The sequence below is a fragment of the Anopheles funestus genome, chromosome 3RL (genome assembly GCF_943734845.2).
Source record: "Anopheles funestus chromosome 3RL, idAnoFuneDA-416_04, whole genome shotgun sequence".
Classification (NCBI taxonomy): domain Eukaryota; kingdom Metazoa; phylum Arthropoda; class Insecta; order Diptera; family Culicidae; genus Anopheles; species Anopheles funestus.
Genome location: NC_064599.1, coordinates 45,760,297 through 45,781,007, shown reverse-complemented (window position 1 = coordinate 45,781,007; position 20,711 = coordinate 45,760,297). Strand labels below are relative to the sequence as shown.

At 39.5% G+C, this 20,711-nt stretch overlaps 1 protein-coding gene across 3 annotated transcripts; it reads left to right on the top strand.

Moving 5' to 3' along the window:
- The first annotated feature begins 364 nt into the window (after positions 1–364).
- Positions 365–20,704, top strand: LOC125772305 (protein gooseberry-neuro-like). 3 transcript variants are annotated; one of them, XM_049443871.1, is made up of 7 exons: positions 365–489; positions 1,490–1,700; positions 4,423–4,736; positions 7,629–7,700; positions 10,871–10,994; positions 19,146–19,607; positions 19,675–20,704. In XM_049443871.1, exons 2-7 carry the CDS (start codon positions 1,637–1,639, stop codon positions 19,986–19,988), a joined length of 1,350 nt encoding a protein of 449 aa, XP_049299828.1. In that variant the 5' UTR covers positions 365–489; positions 1,490–1,636; the 3' UTR covers positions 19,989–20,704. The 3 variants fall into 3 exon arrangements, with proteins under 3 accessions (XP_049299828.1, XP_049299826.1, XP_049299829.1); XM_049443869.1 differs by lacking the exon at positions 365–489 and having other exon boundaries at positions 504–1,700; XM_049443872.1 differs by lacking the exons at positions 365–489; positions 7,629–7,700 and having other exon boundaries at positions 504–1,700.
- Positions 20,705–20,711: the final 7 nt, after the last annotated feature.

Sequence of the window (20,711 nt, the reverse complement as noted above, 5' to 3'; positions counted from 1 at the left end):
CTACCTAAACGCACACAACAGACGAAGACCCCAGATACGATTTAATACCTCACTCGCTGGTGGTAGTTAAAGTCGCTAGCTAATAACGAACCGCACAAGAAGCATAAGGTCTGTACGCGCTGTATTAGGGCCCGAACGAATAGATCGCTAGGGAGAAGGGTGAACGTTAGACCTAACCGCTTGAGACTCGCCCTTAGTTTCGGTAGCTACCACGTGCGAGAAAGGGAAATCATTTCATCTCCATCACAGCCTCACAAAGGTGGGAGCAATCGACATAAGCAACTCCCTCCCATCGATCAAACAATGCGCCGTAGTATGCGTGTGGCGCGGAATCGCAGTTTGCCGCCGAGAAACAAGCGAGTGGTGTTTTTGTTTCCTCGCCCATGGCCAACCAGTTCCTTGGGAATACTTTCGGCAAACGGTCGCGGTCGCGCGAACGCAATACGGTCGAAGCGCTCCGAAACGTGATCTGAAATAACTCACGATCGTGTAAGATCCCCGTCGCAACTGGGGACCAGCGGCATTGAGTGAATGCACTCGTGCGCGGATCCAGATTTCTTTCCACGAAAGATTTCTATGCGCGAGCTTCTTCGTTCCCGCAATAATCCAACTGTCAGCCGACCGACGGTACATCGTGTGTGATCTACATTTGTTTTACTGTCGCAAGCGGAATTTTTACAGATGCTTACAGTGTGATTTTCAGAATCTTTGTCGTGAAAGTATATTTCCTTGTTTTACCAAAGTGTCGTTAGTGCAAACAAAAAGTTCCTGTTTAGTTTTATCGTATGGCAATAGATCCATAAATACGACGATCTCTTCTACCGAGCGCGTGTGGCAGCGCTCATCAGTCATTGACGTACGGCGATTCGAGCTCCAGTGTCCTGACACATCGTACCGGCGCTTGCGTAGCTCAATCAATCGGAAGATTTTCTTCTGCAAAGATTCAACGGCTACTACCGAGGTGTGCGTGTACCGACGAAGAAGAAAAAGTGTTGGTGCCACCCAGCTTTACGCACCGCTGGCCGCCAGCTGGGCGTGTAGTTCTTAACAGCAGCACGAGCACGTTGATTGCTTCCTTAATGATAGTGTTTGATGGTGGCAATTTTGTTGTTTATGTTAATTAATTTAATTTCATCAAAGACCGATCTCTTGAACGAACGGCTAACCAGGAATGATATGCTGAGAGTGGAACAGATGTTACAGAGAAGTGTCCCGCGTCACCATCACAAGAAAGTGATTCTACCTTTTCCAAAGCTACCGCGCCCTTTGAGCTGATCGTTGTCAGACCGTTGAAGTGTATTTCGGTGTGCATTAATGCGTGCAATTCCAGATGATAGTGATCAGTGTAGTCGATAATAGCATCCTTCCACATTGATACTACCACGCTAATGAAAATAATGTCCTGAAATCGCTTTTTCGGTGTTTGCATTCGCCGGAATACATACCCTCGAAAAGAAATACGCGCAGATGACTGAATCCAAAAATGTAGTCTCGTTTGTAGACCGGTTATACTATTTAAAGAAGCTGAGTGTAGATAAAACACATGTGATAAATCTAAACAAAGACTCAATCTGTTTGCGCAAAAGCAAAAGTGTGTGAAACTTAGCTCTCAACATTGACTACGCACGGAAGCATAATGGATATGTCGGGTTCTAATTCGCTAAACATGAGACCACTGTTTAGCGGATATCCTTTTCAAGGTAAATCGATAATGCAATATAATATGTGCTAGCATTTTAATCGGATTATTTCTTAACAAGAAAAAAATCATTCCTCAATAATTTCATTTTCATTTCATTTCATTTTTAATTTCAACGAAAGAAATGCAATATTGCCAAGACACTTCTTGTTACGTACATATACTTTTTAAATTTACATTTGGTTCGTCTTCAATGTCCGACTTCAATACGCCAATGTTATATGTAGTAGCTTAAGCAAGTATTTTCACGTCGCCATTCATTGGGGTGAAAAACTTTGTTAAAACTTTCTTAATATAAAGATTAACGAATCTTTAATTTTTTTAAAATTAAATTTTAAACGTATTGATTTAATGAAACTAGAATTTCATGTACGTTTAAAATATTTGAACGATAACAAATGATAGTTGCAGCTTTTGGCAGATGATTTTTAATGCACACGAATGGAGAGTATTTATTTATTTACATAAGAAAAATCAGAGATGATGTTTAATATTTAATAATTATTATCCAAATTTTATTTATTTATAATTAATTATTACGGCTTCGGCCGTATTGTAATTATTATCCAAATATCGAGTAAATAACTTTACTCATTACATCTTTTACGTCGGTTTTTCCGTAATTATTCCTCTGGAATAAGATTTATAGCGGTTGCAGAAAGTTACGGGATATCTGCTTTACAACAATTTTGTGTCTTTTCTTTTCAATGTAATTTTATCATCATCATTCTCCAACAATTGTTTTACACTAACGGTTCTCCATTGTGCATTTCGCAATGTAACTACGCTCAAATCTTTTGTGTGTAAAATTGTCATAGTTGATATATTTGAGGAAATAGAACAACAATAAATAGGCACATGAGCTGCCATTTTAAAGTTATAGAGCATCTAGCATACACCACGCGGTCCATCATATCAATTGTCAGCTCAAACGTTAAGGATGCCCCCGGTCAAAGGTATTAGGCCTGTGCCGTCCGCTTAATCAGTCAAGGTGTCGAAGCGCAAATTTACCGTGGAGATATACGCAACCCGAACAACAGACGACGGACGGGAAGAATTTACCGGCGATTCCTATGTACGAAGCATGTGTAGAATGTGTAGTGAAAAGGATCCCATTTTTTTTCTTCTCAAAGCCAAGATCATTCTAATCTCCCAACTGGCTACATTTATTCTCTGTAGCCAACGCCACACGCAGAGGCAAATATTCTCGCGAGTTTTAAAACGCACTATGGACGAATAAAGGAATGGTAGTCGGTTGCTGTGGCTGTGGTGTTTCGGTGTGAGGCATATGGCGTACAAATTAGCTATACCTGAATTCCGACGAACCGAACCAACACAAACCTGGTCAACCGGGGGCGAGAAGAAATGGAAAACCGGAAAATCGGAATTTTTCACGCTTGGACCAGATGTTTTCCTGCCTCGATCGATCCGGTTCGATCGATGATGGCTCCTGGAATAAGATCATCTTTTTGTGTAACACAAACACACGCGCACACATATGCACATACAACTGTAATTCCACAAACGACGCACCGAATGCAGTTTGTGCCTGTGTGTAGAATGGGCACGGGCTTCAATGTCCATACGTGACGTCAGATAGTCGGTGTCAATTAAGTGCGTTTGCATCTTTTTCGTCGCTCGTGTCAGCATCGACAGCTACAATGTGATGAAAAGAATGGTCGAAAGAATGCATGTTACACATTTTCCGATTTTCTTCACACCAGGCGTGCAGCAGCTGAAAATTATCTACCGAAAGAGCTGCTAATGGATGCGCATCAGTGCGCAATCCTCCAGCGGGGAAAGATTGGTCCTGCACAGTGATGTTTCATTTTGTTTCATGATCAAAATGATAATGTAGGTTAGACAATGTAAGAAATGCATGAATATAGCAGTGGACTTCCACAATACAATTTGAAAATTCATTCGTGAGAGTGAAATTGAATATCATATATTTTTAAATTGTATCTGGTTTTTCATGTTTAGGATTGCTATTGTTGCATCAGAAATTCATAGAACAGAGTGTATAACATGACAGCATTTTAAATATAGTTCTTTGATGCAACTCTCATAGAAATGTACCGTAATGGTAGAATACTAACAATATTCTCTTGATATAATTTTCCAAATAATCATTAATGCAAGAAACAAATAGTATTAGTTCAAAGGCGGGTCTTGAATACATAGAAGAAACATTAAAACTTTCTTTAGCAAAAGCTTCCTTAGTTCAACCAAGGCTTTGCTGATGAAAATTATAATAATTTTGTTTTGTTTTCGGGGGAAAATTTGTGTGGCACCAAGCAGTTAACTTCTTTTGAAAATTTGACTTAGCATTATTACTTACTTTAAAAAATGTTTTATTGTTATTAATAATTGTTTGTTATTTCAAACTTCAATTCTTGCATAATGCTTTCAACTGTTAAAATTGCAGTCAACACATAAAATTTTCTATGTTCAAAAATACAAATACGGAATCCACGACACTCAAATTGCCAGTTGATATGTTTATCTGTTTCATTCCTTGTAATTTGAATAACTAAACTAAATTTCAATAAATAAATTTCAATTCCGGGAAAGTTGTGTGATTTGAAAGTTTTATTAAATTAATATAATTGTTGTAGAATTCTAGTTCTTCGACAGAAAAGATCCAGAGTCTTTACTTTATCAGTCTAGAAATAAATGAAAAACTAGTAACTAATCTTCACTTTTCTCATTTTCTTACCTAGGTCAAGGACGTGTGAACCAGTTGGGGGGTGTGTTTATCAATGGACGACCGTTGCCAAACCACATTCGGCTGAAAATCGTCGAGATGGCCGCATCTGGGGTGAGGCCCTGCGTGATTTCACGCCAACTGCGTGTTTCTCATGGATGTGTATCGAAAATCCTAAACCGCTACCAAGAAACCGGTTCAATTCGTCCCGGCGTAATAGGTGGCTCTAAACCAAAAGTAGCGACACCGGAAGTGGAAGCTAGAATCGAAGAGATGAAGAAGATGAACCCAGGAATTTTTAGCTGGGAAATACGGGAAAAGTTGATTAAGGTAAGCACCACGACCTCTGCATTCGTTGGCTTGTTCAAACAGATTACTTTAACTATTCTCATGTGCATGGGGCGTGTGAAACGGATTGCGTAAATATTTTGAATAGACTGCTGCCAAATGCTTTTGATATCCTATGGTTGAAGATAATTCAAGCCCACATTTGCTACATAAAATGGACATACACGTATTATGTGAAACAGCATTGAAGGTGATCGCAAAAATATCTCTAATCTTTGATAAAACAATAGTCATTAAGAAAGTATCACATTTTTTGGTCCAAAAAAACCACGGCAATGTATAAACCGCACATGACCATGTACTGTATGTATCATCCCCATCATTATCTGTACAATACGATAGAAAAATACCACATCACTTATTTCTTCTATAACTTACCAGCCCATACATAGTACATCAACACACTTACTGCCTTCTACTCGATTTATTCTCGACAGTTCTGTCAAGGATAATGCAAATAGCCCAGTCATGCTGCTGTTATTAGCTCGGTGTAATCGATTTTCTCTTAACGTATGAACCTTTGATAATGATGAGGATACATTCAACAGCGTGATCATGTTACGAATATTTTACAGCTTGCAAGACCCTTTTTCTCGTTTCTCATTGATTCCTTGGCACATACGCAACATATTCAATGTTTGTAGTTTTCTTATGCTGGATAGTTTGTGGTTACTGTGTTTTACACATCTGTTCTACATTTGAAGATAAATCTTTAAATCGTTGAGTAAATTTTTATAAGCGAAATCTTCTAATTAATATTATTAAACGCTCTAAGAAAACAAACTTATTCTCTCGTGGGCATCCAACATTCAATACAAATGTCATGCTGCCGCCCATGTTTTTTTTCACACTGTTTTTGAAACGCAGTGGTCAAGCCGTATAATTACATCGAAGCAAGTAAACGTGGCTAAGCCGCAAGCGAACTTTCAATGAAGCTTTCCGTTGATCAATCTTCCTTCTCGCGGTTGCGGTTGGAAGTCGTGGCAGCTAACACAGCAGCAACACTGCTGCCCCGTCTGTGAGCTAAGAGAAGCTACGGGGTGGGTACCAAAATTAGGAATCATTTTTGAGTGTTAATTTGCTGGGGTGCACGAATCTACTACTTCCCAGATACCGCTAATGACTTTCGTCAATGATGAATAGCCCTCGGGGTCGCTTTCGGTAGTCGAAAGTCCCTTTTGGCGGCTGATCATTTCTTCACCGCTTGCCCCAATGCGTGGACTGGCGGTGCATGTGGAATATTAGCTTTAGCCGGCGAATTGTGATGAATGATGATATGGGCGATCATCATTGCGAGCTAGAAGCGGGTGAAGGTGAGAAAAAGCATTCAGAGGGTATACGGTACCTGTAAAACAGTGAGAATGAGACGTAAAGCGAGTTGAAAATTGACAAAAAAGCTCATCATTTCAACCAAAGCAGCCGTCGATCGACACAGACTTTTGCAATTTAGCTGATACAAACATCATTCACAACCACCCGTTCAATCGCTGGCCGTGCCAGCGTACCGGTGTACCAGCCCAGGTCGTGTGGCCGCTGTTTGCAGTAAACATAATTTATTTTCCAGTGAAAAGTGTTTCTGACAATGAAACTTCAATCTACTACCGTGACTCATCATGACGTAACATTCGGCCAGATGTATGAAGTCGTGAATGAAATTCTTTGCAAGCTCTTAGCCAAGATGGTGGTGGCTGCAAGGCGGACAGGCACCACCAATTCCAGTCAATGCGACCCATTAAAACGATCTCCCGTGTGGGACGGATTACGTCTAACGCCGAAACGTGTTACATTTCTCACCCAAGGGAAATTCCGGTAGCGTATCTGATCTTTAGTCACGGATTGTTTAAAAATACATACATCCAATTGTTTGCCGGATCCCAATATTCCCTTAATATGTTGGTCAGAGGCAGATCAGTAGCAGTGAGCAGCTAACAGTGAAACGGGAGAAGAAAACATTTTTCAGATACTCTCGCTCCCAAGAATCGATCTGCTGAATTTGATTGATTCCAGATGAGATTCTTTGTGAACAGTTTAATTTATTCCACTCCCATCGCGTATGTATCGGTCCGTCCCTGTAAGCTTATCGTTTTCGTTTTTCCATTTCGTTCAGCGAGCTAAACGGCATATTTCGACTCTAATCTACTATCGTTTCGTTGTGGCGGCGTTTTTGGGTTTTCGTTATTTTTTTTAGATAGTTCGATGGAGCTATTTAAGTCATTCCAACACTTGTAAATGAATGAAACATACGCGTTTTTTATCTGGTCCGGGGAGACCAGCTGGGTATTGAACGATCGCGCGATCACACATCACCGATCAGGCTCATAATCTGCCGACTACTGACATTCATTCCAGGAAATTCTCCGATACCGCTACCAGGCACGTACCTGCTTCTACGGGTACGAGCGCGGAATACATAGGAAATTACACTGCGATGATCCGATTAAAGAAATTTGTTTTCTATCAACCTGAAATGATAGGCACGAAACGTCAACGGGACACCTCGACGAAGCTGACAATCAAATATACAGAATCAAACAAGCTTTTGGAAGGTGGCTCTTCTTGCCTTTGGTTCGATGAATTGGAGCAAAAACTTCGTTTTCTTTGTCGCTTTTTTATGGCACTGATCCAAGTTGGTGAGATAAGTTGTTTTTTTTTCTTCAAGCTGTCATGTCAATCTCACGGTTCATACCATGCGAGCAGTAGTGTTGCTGGCAGGAGGAGTACGCTCATTGAGTCGGCAACACCAAAAGAACATCAAACCTCCCAATGAATAGGTAGAAAAAGGAAGCGCAAGACAACAAACAATAAATTATAACATGAAGGAAAAATAAGATTATGGAATAGAACTTTTCCCTTTCTGCTCTTTTACCATTCTAGACGGCCGGCTCGGACGACCCCAGCGATAATAGACATTCTGGTCAACTAGGACCTGATGTGGGCTACCGGCAGGTAAATGCCTTTTATAGTAAAAAATCCTCTCTTTGGATATTAGTCCTTGGAAATTAGTCCTTCAAAAGACAATAACCAATACCCTGTTTTGTGCGTATCAGTTTTACTAGAATAATTCATTCCAATGGCTAAATATCGTTAAAGTATTGATTAAAAAAAATAAAATTATCTCAAACAATTTAACCAGACTATGTACCTACCATAATTATCATCAAACATTGTGTCGCTCATTTTAAAATAAATGACAATTTATTAAGAATAAATGAACATTGCATTTGCAGATCATGTTATAATCATTAGGAATTCGATGGCTTTAAGAATTCGATGGCACAATGGATAGCGCTGTATCAACGTTTTAAGAAACTAAATCCGGCCGCATTATCAAAGGAAAGTAATTAAGTTCAGCAATTATATCCTTCACAATTTGAAAACCAGCATCTCCGTTAATGTCGTACCATTCTGTCACTAATGCCAATGGAATTATTGAAAAGCGGCGCGAAATAAATAACGCTTATTTACATTGGGCGACAGCTTCTCGGGCGCTATCAAAAAGGGAGGCAGCCGGCAACGCGTGAACGGTGCCACATTTGTGCTCATCGCTGCTCGTAATTTTACGGACAGCAGCTTACCAAGGCCAAAACGATCAAAAACGGTATAACTCATGTGGAGCAAAACACCCCTTTTGGCAAAAGATCCGCATCTACCAGTGCCGAGTTATCCCGATTTGATGAAGGGAAAAGAATAAGCAGAACACACAGAAACAAAACAAAACACCAAGAAAAAAAAACGGCATTAAATCCGACATGAGAACTTAACCTTCATAACGCCTTCCTTCAGCGAGTACGAGCGGAGATTTAATATGACAATCGCACCGTGCATTTTCAGACATAATGCGCACCGCATTATACTGCCCGGATTGAAATTCTTTCTGTTTGTTGATTCGATCTTCTTTTATCACTTCATCCGTTGAGTTGAGTCGAGTATGTCACTATTAACAACTTGATTAGTCTGCTCACTTTTACGGGTTTCTGTTTTAATTACCAATGCCATTAGGCATTGCTAAAATGTTGATATGTATTACCAATACTCAAGTACATTCCGAAAGTATGGAAACTATGCAACCAATGCAACCAACTACAATCCATGCTGTGCTTAAACATTTCCTTTTTCTGCCCCAATCGTTATGCTTAGCTTAGGTTCAGACCAGACAAATATATGTATCATACAGGTGACACCTGTTACCTACGGAACACGACAGATTTTAGTGGTGAGCGACTTTTTTTCTACGCCCACCAAAATGCAGTCGGTGTGCAATACAAAATTAAGCAATTATTCTACCTTATGCTTGCACAGCCTTCAGCCGAGGATCTCGAAAGAGATGATTGGTGTAGGGATTAGCACGCACAGCTTCGGCCATCCAACACGTTTTCGACTGAGGTGTAGGCGAGAACGACCCTTAATTAAGAACACGACCTATAGCAACTGTTGACGTGCAAATTAATACATGTCTACCTTATTGCGAGTATAAACATCGTACAAATGTTTTCTAATTAACACATTCAGATTGATGGATTGGACAATCTGGAAAGAGGATAAATATAATCCTCAAAAAAATAATAATAAACAACAACCACAGTAATACTGAGCCTCTTTTTACTTTTTGATATTTTAATAGAATAAACATTTTAGAAGAACTCATTTAAATGAGTTCTTCACTAACATAGTAATTATTTCAACAAAATTATGAGCAGCATCTGCTTATGATTTTTCACCATTGAAAGACAATTCATTATACCATGCAGAGTTAGATTGGATTGATTTCAATTGAAGTAAATTAACATTGATTAAATGTTAAAACAATCGTTTTTGTGATCAAAGTGAAGAAAATCATCTCTCAAAGTTTTGAGCGCGTGAAGATTCACTCTCATTTCAAAAAAATTTCTATACTATCCTGTTCTACTATCTTCTTGTGCGGACCAAATTGTTGAGCCCATTTTTCATTTTTTCATCTATGATTGACTTTCGCACCTACCTGAATGAATGTCGAATAGGTGTTATCATGATCATCATTTAATTAACGAACGCACGATCCAGACGGAGCGGATGAAAGGAAAGGCACGAGACTCTTTTGAGGTTTATTTTCTGTGTTCTGTTCCTTCCACGGGGTAAGCGGTCAATATCTTTGATTCCTGTTTGATTTGAATTTTCGGGTTTACCTCCTTTCGCTTTTATCGAGGCGTCAGCATGACACTACCACAAACGGCTCTGATGACGGTCGTGAATCGTGATTGTGGTAAATTTAATTGAAAAATTAAAGACAAACCAAAAAGCCTAACCGACAAAAACGACACTACATGATGGATGCTTTTGGTGGTAGGCAAAAAGTAAGACAATAATTTTCAAAATATTAACATAAAATATCAAGGAATTCCTTAAACATTGCGTCATATCTTATAGCATTGTTGATGCTAACTAAAATTTGCATTAACGACTTATTAATTTATTTCAAATGTTACTAAAATAACTCCACACACAATCCAAACTGGGTAGTGAGCAATGTTGCTACAGATACATAAAAACCCAAATTTGTTGTTCCTCGTCTCATGCACCAACACGCAAGAAATTAACATCTCGCCCTAATGCCTAATGGTTGTAAAATGAGTCTATAATTCGAAATGTAAATAACAACCATCACAAACCAACGTCCCCAGAGGGTATAGAATAGAAAATGAGTGAAAACTAACAGGACGCGAAACCGTGGCATGAAGCAAAGCCAAGCAGCGAAGAAAACATTCCTGCTACGTGTGTGATAGTGGTTTTCAGGAGTGGGAAAATTTAATTAAAAGCTGTGAAAAGGGTTAGCACCTACAAATTTACAGCTTCAGAATCGAAGTTGCTTTTGTTCTCTGTCTTCCTTTTTTTTGCTTTTCGACTCACTTCACGTCAAGTAAAACAATACCATTTTTAACGAAACGAACCAAACGCTTCCTCGCTAGGTAAAAGTCAATACGTTCGATATGTTTAGAGATGTTTAGTTCATAGGAATCAAGGAATCTTACGAAACAAGTATAATGAGAATCAAATAGAACAAGCAAACGGGTACCTTCCTTTATATTTGTTTCGTTGAGCACTTTTGATCAAATGCCATTGTTTGACCGGTTTGCTTGCAGGAAGGAGTAACGGATCCCCCCAGCGTGTCTTCAATAAGCCGACTTCTGAGAGGTGGCGGTGTAGAGCCAGGCCGGAAAGATGACGATGGTCGGAAGGATTACAGCATACACGGTATTCTCGGAGGTAAGTTGCGCATTAGCGCACACTATGTTTGTATACGTATGATCCGTTATGTCACAATATAATAACTGTAACCCTAATTTGATGTCCGGTAAACAAAGCTAAATGTTTTCGCCGTAACACAAACCCTTAGATAATGGACATAATGCTAATCTAATACTCGCTTTAACAATTGCTTGGTTACAGGACGTGAACATAAGTGTATAATGAAATGATTGTTTAACTCCAGATAAGACGAGAAGTTATGAATTAAACGTTAATGACGGATGTGGTTTTAGTTTATTATCACAACCGTATTGGCCTAACAAAGGTCTGATTGAATTAGGGTTTATTAATTTTAGTCCTTATCTATTGCTTGATTTGAAACCATTTTTCAGCATGTCACAATTTCCGAGCTTTGGAAGTAATGATGTTGATCTTGGTTCCATGTAACTGGACAATCTTAACCTTACCCTTTACTTGTCTCTCTCAGTGAAATGACAGTGAAATATACATCTGATTTAACCAGACATCCTAGCTGTCACGGGAATTGAACCGGTCTTTCAAAATGGCTTAATCTGTACACTACAGTTTGTGCGCTGCCGTCCTGTGCCTCGTAATACACAGCGAAAGATGCTTGCTTTCAAGATTCAAAAACCAGCTCTGGCGGCATCTTTCACTCTTCTTCCAGGGAGGGCGAAGTTGAGTGACACTAGAACGCTGATAACTTTATGCACATCGGGTGACACTTTGTTTCGTTCAAAGCTCCTACCGTTAGTTTATATTTTCGCCATGTTGAATAGTTGCTGAAGTTAGTGGTACTAATATTCTAAGCACGAACTAACCTCATCGTTTTGCACCCATCCCCATCCCCCTGTTGTTCCCTTTCATACTTCTGTATAAACTGGAAAACAAATGTTCGAAGCGTAGGGTTTTGTGCTAAATAGCAATTTCGCCACGTACCCCTCAATGCCGTTTCAAGTGTTAGCGATTGCCGTTGCATAAACGCTTTGCACGTTACGTGAGAAACACATGTTTTATATTGAAATATTCTCACAACAACTGCTGAGCTACAGCGATCATCAACAATTTTCAATTGCGAGTTTACAAATTTTAATATATTTTGTTCTTTATTCGATATATCATTAGGGTTAGATAAATATTACGCTATTGGATAATAACAAAAAGCTTCATGTTAAAACTGGGTGGGCAACAGTTGTTTTGACGTTGTTTTTGTTGATGTGAATTGTGCTGCTTCCTAAGCAATTGTTTTGATCCTCTTTGAAAGTGCCGATTCGTCAACCGAACTGTTCAATAATTCTTTCACAAAACAATATCAACCGACAAAGACCACGTGTTGACTAATTTCTGCCCACCATCATTCCTGCAGGTCAGGCAGAACAATGCACATTTCTAGCATGAAATTTATGCGGCATGTGCCCGTAGTGTATTTAACCCACCCGCAGAGTATTTGTAGGTCGAACAAATAATGTGATGCTCAACTGGGAAGGCCAAACTTTAACATCGAAACAAATGGTATCTTGTTGTTTTACTGTCCAACCGGATGTCCGGAAGTGTAGTTTGTGAAACAGTTGCAATTGGCAGTATTATTTCCTATTTGGGTAGTATGACAGCTTTGGCATGTAACGCAAGCTAAAATGAAATGATTTCTTTGCAAGCTGCATTTTGTGTAAGGAAACCGATAGATACAACTTGTTGCACCTGTTAGGGAAACAAAAACAATGGTCCCATTGCAATAAAACAAAACCAAACATAAACAATGCTGTGGTTAACAACCGTATAAACAAAAGCGATTTCATATGCGCAATGAAGGCCATTTGATTATTTCTACGTATGAATTTGCAGTAGGCCCAGAAGTAACAGTGCTTCATACAGTCTTTTATTTATAGTTTTAATATTCTATTTGTTTGAAAATGCTCTCAGTCTCTTTTTCTCTTTATCTCTCACTCTTTTTTTTGCCTATTAAGAGCGGTAAGGCAGTATTAAGACTTACATTGCCACGTAGCACGATAGTCAGGATAGTCAGTCCTAACTATGCGGGGACGGTCCGGATGGGATTTGATACCCAGTCCTACGGTGTGGACAGGCGCCGTTTATCACAAACACCACCACTACCGCCCCTATCTCTCACTTTCAAAACAATTATTTTATCTATCTCTCTTTTCTTGACTTAACGACCTCTAAGGTCATGTCGACTATTTCTGGCTTATTAGACTAATTTTTACCATGTTGCCGGATAGTCAGTCTTTGCTCTGGATGGGATGGGATTCTATACCCGGTCTTCCTACGGGTTCTTTTATATATAATTCTAAAATTCACTACATCACTATTTGGATCTTTCGCCCATAGTAAGGCTACACGATAAAAATAACTTTAGAATTCGGTTTGTCCGTTCCTTACGGCCAATATCTTATCGGTTGTAAAGATTTAGGAATTTAAAAAAGTGAATGAATTTATCGTACTATGTTTTGTTTCTTTATCGTACTATCATCATAAACACAAGCAAACAATTGATTTTTGACTAATTTCATTATAAACAACAAAAGTTTTTTCTTTAAAACTATGATAGAGGTTAATTGCTACATTGAAACGTGTATATACTTTTTATGTTTCGTTTTTAAACTTTTGTTTTCATTTTTATTCTTTGCTTATATTAACGTTTTGATGAGCTTGTATAATCAATCAATGTGTTTCGATCATTGATGTACACCGCCTTCGGTAGCAATTATCTGCCAAACATTTGCTATTTTATTATTGTGTAACGTGTTGCCCTACCTCAAACGCACCATAGAAAAATAAAACATGAAAAGTGTCACTTCACAAAACGACCATTAAGATACACAAGCAGGCTCACACCTCACACGCAAGAATCCCAAGTCACATCCCATTCCTGTCCTGTCTGTTTTGGTGGTGTTGTTTTCTGGGATATGGTCCTCTTTTTGCCTTCACCAAATGGTCATCTCACTATCGTACCGCCACACAGTAACTCGCCTTGGTTTGGTTTCTTCTTTCACTCGGTGATTTGTGGTAACAGGCTCTCTCACAGTGCCCACAGCATTTACCACCGACGATGTTCTTGCGCGTCGATTTTCTAAGGATTCCGACCTCAAAAGCCACCCGGGAAGGGTGACAACAATCAAAAGGTTGTCGTACAACATCATTTCCCAATTTTTCTAACCGTTTGTATCCTTAAGCGGTGCTATGTGAACCTCTTTGAAGAGAGGCCGCCACAGAAGAAACCTTGAAAACTAGAGCAGCGAGACTCCCGAGCGGTCTTTATCGATGGTTACACTTTCGTTTCGGTGGTTGACTTCCTAATGTGTGACGCAATAGAACGTAAGAGGATCTAAACTAGGAAATACGAGACGAGATGACGGCAAACCCGTGGTTCTAGGAGCGCTTTAGCAATCAAAACCTTGGTGAAAGGAGGATTTGAAGTAATGAGGTGGCGGCTGATTGTAAGGAGCTTGTTGGTGGTCGCAGTAACTACTAGAAACATTTTATAAATTTGGGTATTCTTCACCACATGGTAACAATAAATTTATTCTTAACACACTTTGGAAGACTAGATAATGTTTTCCGGTTATGCTGCTGTCTGTAATATTTACTTGTTTCTAATTTGAAAATCCTGAAATATTTTAAATTTTAGTTTAAGAAATAATCTTATTAATTCTATTGATTCGATTATTTTGCAACGTGTGGTTGAAAATGAAAAAAAAATCATTGATTAGCAAAATTAATGAAGTGCAATGTAGACTATGTTATGCTATACTTTTGGACTTTTACTACCTTCAAATGGTAGGAATTAGCAATGGCTTGGAATGGCAATCTAAATATTATTGAACATTTGATTTCAAGTCTTTATTCAGTTCTGCCCTGTTTTTATCTATCGACTGTGTGTTGCGATATACACGTAACGCTAGGATTAGTTATTTGTATGTAACGCTAGATTTAGATATTTGTATTTGTACTATCGCTATAAAATGTAATCGTATAAAATGTAATGTATTCGTGACATATAGCTAGTAAGAATAAAACACTCAGTCGAGTTTTGCACCTAGAAGCGACAGCATCTCTTTCAAGAACTATAACTTACATATACGACGACATTGTGGTTTTCTTGAAGATTAGAATTGCATCGAAGATGTAGGAAGTTATCCCCTTAAAATTAAAGGAGCGCATACATCATCTTAAGACGAATTTTTCCAATATTATTCTATTCTATTCTAATTTGTTTTAAGATTTTAGAGCAAGTAGATACATTCATTTTCTTTTAATCGTCTGAAATTGAAGCGAAGTTCAAAGGTTCGAAGATGCAGCTGATTGAAAGTTATCGGGGATTTTCTTTGAATCTCGCATTTACTATACATAAAACATCACTTTTAAAAAATCATTTTGATGAGTAACTCGTGCATCATTAATCTTCAAAAGCCTTGGCGCACCTGCAGCAATTTCGCGCCATACTATGATAGCTTACAACATGTTTTTCACTCTCTGTTTTTGTAGTTGTTGCTGTGTAAAGGATACGAGTTCAGGTGCTGTACCACGTTCAGTTTTTTTTTTTTTCAAAACAGTTTAGGTTCACACATTGAGCGCGGTTCTGAATTAATTTATCGCCTTTGAACACACCCGGGAATAAAATGTAGGTAGCGGCTCTATTCATCTGGGTCGGCTAAATCAACGGTTCTATCCTGTGATCTTTTTCTCGGCGTTGATGATACCATATTGCAAAGATCTAGGATTACTTCTAGGGTTTTTAGGCATTACTAATTCGTACATCGCCGATTTTTATGTTTGATCGATTCTAAGACAAATTGACGTTTTTTATTAGACAAAACATGTTATGGTTCCTTATATATCAACGATCGTTCTACTTCATTTTTATTTTTCATCAAAAATTCAGAATTTTTAATCACAAGATTTGTACTTACTTCCGTAATCCACTCCATATCAGATGTCTTCCGGAAATTAGGTCATACGTTATACCGGAGCGCCCTTCTTATAGTTGCATCATACGTATGTAGCCTTTGAAACTACACTAATCCTTCCTTGGTTCTCATTGTGTTCTGTACACACTATCCATGGCCCACCTTCCCATGCCTTGATCGTACCGACCGATATTACTCCCATTTGTGCCTTCCAACACTGAACAAATGAGGCGAAATCCTTTCATAAAAGGAACCAACTAATAAATGAGTGTGAGTTTACAGCAGCTAATACCGCAAAATTGTACCTAAGTGTCAACTGACACAATGGGTCACATGATACCGAAGCCAATATACCTTACGGCGGTGAACTTCAAAAGCGATCTCTTTCCTCGGACCTGCTATTCGATTTGTACGTACCGTACGCGATGGAATGTCCGAATGAACCAAGGAAACCGACGGCCAGCCAAATAAATGAAGGTACTTCGTTTCAAAAGCTTAGGCTCTCCGGACTGCTCAAGTGCACAGGGCTCATCCGTTCGCCATAGACGCTCGGTCGCGGCGAAATGGAATGAAAAATTGGTAAACGAAACCTTTTAGCCTTATAATAATTTATTAAGGGGATTCCAACCGTCAGACCTAGTGACGCTTGTTCCCGCTGTACTGTGGAACGCCGCCGAGCTAAGGATGATGTTACGAAGAGAACGCTAAAGAATAAAAAAAAACAACAAGCCCAACACCGAACAGACACCGAAGGTGTTGAACATGATGGTGTCTCACACGATTGCAGCACCGGTCACAACTTCCTGTACTTGCTGCACTGATTACTGAAAAATGACATTCAATATCCGATTATGAGCCGCGCGCTGTTTCTCCGAATGTTTATGACGTGCTTGGAATGCTCGTAAACATGAACCGTACAAGGGAAACCACCGTGCAAATATGTACTAAATGTAAAAGCTCATTTTAAGAAATGAATTTACAGCATGGCTAAGCAAGCGGCTGTTGACACATGCTGGAACTGTTATCTTTCCATGATTTGGGTGTATGTATGCACCATTTGAATCTCTTATTAGCTGAGCCAAACGCACTATGAATACTTTTTAAATATGTTGTATTAGATCAAAATCTTTAACTTATTAGCAACATCCCAAGGCTAATGCATCGAGCTATTTTGTTGGTTGCTGTTTAAAATTTGACTTCAGCACAACGGTAACAATTATGAATGAAATATTCGCTCCACTTGCAACTAAGAACAGCGAAATATGCCGATACTTCGCTCGTGCTGAAACGCCGTTTAACAAACTCGCACGCCTCAGATTTCAGCCAGATACTTGTAGACACTTTTCCTTGAACGCCAAGCTGTCTGCGCGCGTCAATTTGCTCGTTTCTGTTTTTCCCCATTCGCCTCGTGGTGTCTTCGTGGTGAATGAGCTATTTCGCTTCCAGATTAGCACGAAACTCGTCCTCAGGCGACCACTCTTGAGCCAACTGGCACAGGTCGTTGGGATGAGAAGCCTTCTGTCTGTCGCTGATCATTTGCTATCGATCCCGAAGCTTCACCCACTGCAGAAAGTCTTAAATTTTGCTTTGTTTTGCCAACCGACTGACCGAACAATAATGACCAGTTCGCTTTAATAGCTTTTTAACGAACGTTCTATCCCGTACCGAAAGATGCATATCAATAAAAAGGAAAACAACGCATGGTTGCAGAACTGCAACAAAGCCATCAGAGAAAACTCAAAAGGATCATAAAAATCGGGAGAGCCTTTAAAGTTGATTTGTGAATATTGTGACACTCTAATGATACTGCCGTTGTTCTTTTGGCATGAACTTGCGTATTACATATCGCATACTTGTTCAACTTACTTTTTTTTTCTTTTAATATGTAAGCAGAGCAGAGCGTTTTAACATGCAATCCGTTCAACTTATATGAATTATTAGCTGAAGCCAATTGAGCTTTCCAAGTTACCAAATATAACCACTTTGTAAGAAAATGCACAGCTGAAGTAAAGTAAAGTAAAAATTTTAAACTTAACTTTGTAAACATCTTTATTAAATCCTCAAAACAATTAAACATAATGCGACATACTTTTTTCTCACTATTATTGTTTAATTATTTGTTTTATAAACCTATGCATTAAAGCACACACAAAAAAATGGAAAAATTGCGTTAATCTTCTTCTTCTTCTTCTTCTTGGCTTAACGACCTTACAGGTCACGCCGGCCATTTCTGGCTTACTAGACTTATTTTACCACGTAGCCGGATAGTCAGTCCTTGCTACGGGGGGACGGTCCGGATGGGATTTGAACCCGGTCCGGCCGTGTGGACTGGCGCCGTTTATCACATGCACCACCCGACCGCCCCCCAATGCGTTAATCTATCAATATTGAATCTGACCATGAGGTTCTGGACAGGTCTTAACAGTTTTTAAACTTTTACCAAAAGTTGAAATATTACAGACATGCTGAAAATGGTTCCACTTTACAATATAATTTCAAAATATCACTTGAATTGGTCAGCAGGACCTAAGACTCTGGCTGGAAATTTCGAACCACCTTTAACATTTCCTAAATATAACAATTTTCAGGCATAATTGCAAAGACACACAACAAAATGGATTAGCATTCGTCCTTCGTGTATTTCGTGTATATGACTTTGAAAGACGATAAAAACGCAAATACCCTACAAATCAATGTTACGTGAGATGTTTAATTCTCCCAACTGTATAGAAGTATTGCACATAGTTTCTATTCACGTGTAACACACTTTTTAAAGCACAGAACAAGACATCAAAGCATATAAAATGGTGGTAATAGTTAAAACATCTGGAAATTCCACCCTCGCAAACGGAAATTGGACGATCACATTGATTTTCGGAGACAGTTCCGTTACTCTCGGTATGCTTTCGCTTAACATTACGAATAGGTTGTAACTGTGTGGTAGCAAACCACCAACGATGCAGACAGTAATAAATGTTTACCACTTGTTTGGTGTGTTTCGGTTTCAGAAACATTTTCACAACATCTGGTGGCTTTTTGAGTGTGTTGTTGGTTGGTTGAAGTTTTAACTGATTTCAATTACACGCCACATTATGCCACCGAACAAGCACCATTCGTCCGTAGCGGTGACTAATTGTAAAGTATTTCTTTTTTATTTCTCTTTCCATTTTTTTCCCCATCGATGGTGCCCCGATTGCGACATGATCGGTGTTTCGTCATCTGCTAGGACGCGGATCGGACTCGAGTGACACCGAATCGGAACCGGGAATACTACTGAAGCGGAAACAACGTCGATCGAGGACCACCTTCACGGGTGAACAGCTGGAAGCATTGGAGAAGGCCTTCCAGCGTACGCAGTATCCGGATGTGTACACGCGCGAAGAGTTAGCCTCCACCACCAACCTGACCGAAGCGCGCATACAGGTATGGTTTAGTAATCGTCGTGCCCGGCTTCGCAAGCACGCTGGCGCACAAATGTCCACCCCGCTCAGCAGTTTGGGCACTCTGCCAATGTCACAGTATCACCCTGGAGTTGCGTCCAACGATTCGTACCAAATGGCGGCAGCAGCTAACTATGAGTTTGCTGCGCAAAATCCCTCGTCCTTTTCCTCCGGTCATTTCCAACATGGCCACTTCGGAGGACAAAACTTTACGACCAACCACATGGGCTTCCACCAAAACAATCAAGGTAGCAAAACAGTCGATTTAATGGCTCGCCAAAGAACAAAGATTAATGAGACATTTGCTATTTTCAGAATTCCTTCCTTCCGAATACACCAAAATGATGAGCGAAGAGTATATTAAGCCGGCGCATGAAAATTCCATCAAGTTGAGCCCTTCAACTACGCAGGCTGAGAACTACGTTAAAGTACCACCAGCGCTTCCGGCAGCAGCGCCCATCGTCACGCAGGAAACCCCTTGGAGTCAGTCCTATCCGCCCCATCATCCGGGTCAGGCGTACGCTACTAACTTGGTCGGCTGTCCACCACCGGTTACGACTGCTACTGCAGCAGAGTATCATTCGATGCAACAGGCGGCAACCTCCTATCCTAACAAATACTGGTCCTGATTGGTTTCTCGTGATATTAGGTACTCGCACGCTCGCATTGCAATACATTAGAGAATGTATTATCTGTCGTTAAAGCATTATTGTATGACAAAAACCGTCATTCGGCGCACCTCCTCAGTGTCAGATCTTGATGCTGTTTGATAGACTGTAAACGAAGATGTGTCTCTCTCGACGGGAGAATCCCTTTGGTGCCCTGGCAATAGTACACCTTAGCATTCAAGTGTTGATGTTCCGCTCTAGACTCTCTAGGATATAACTGAATTTTATATTTATTTTGCTTGTAGTATACAATTATAGCAGATAACAGCAAATTTGGACATCGCCGTGCTACTCTAAACCTTAAGAATGCATTATGTACGATAAGTTCTACATTATTTAACTGCATAAGAACACATTTCATGATACAAAACATTGATGAATAAACCTTTTGTTCTGCACCTGCTACGTTATGTATTGTTCCATTTAATTTATATAATAATGTTGAAAATCACCATAATAATAATTTCACGTAAAGTTTTCTGAAGTCCTGAGTTGTCGGCTTTTCTTCTTTTAGGGCAAGTTTGACAGCACTGATAGGTGCTGTGCGACGTTTTCAACACTGATCGCCTAAAAGTATGCAATTGGAATACACCTACAGTGACTTGTACGTTGGATCAGTGTTAGCAGGGTAACGCCCTTAGTTTTTTCGTTTTTTTTGGGAGACGCATATATAATCTTACACCA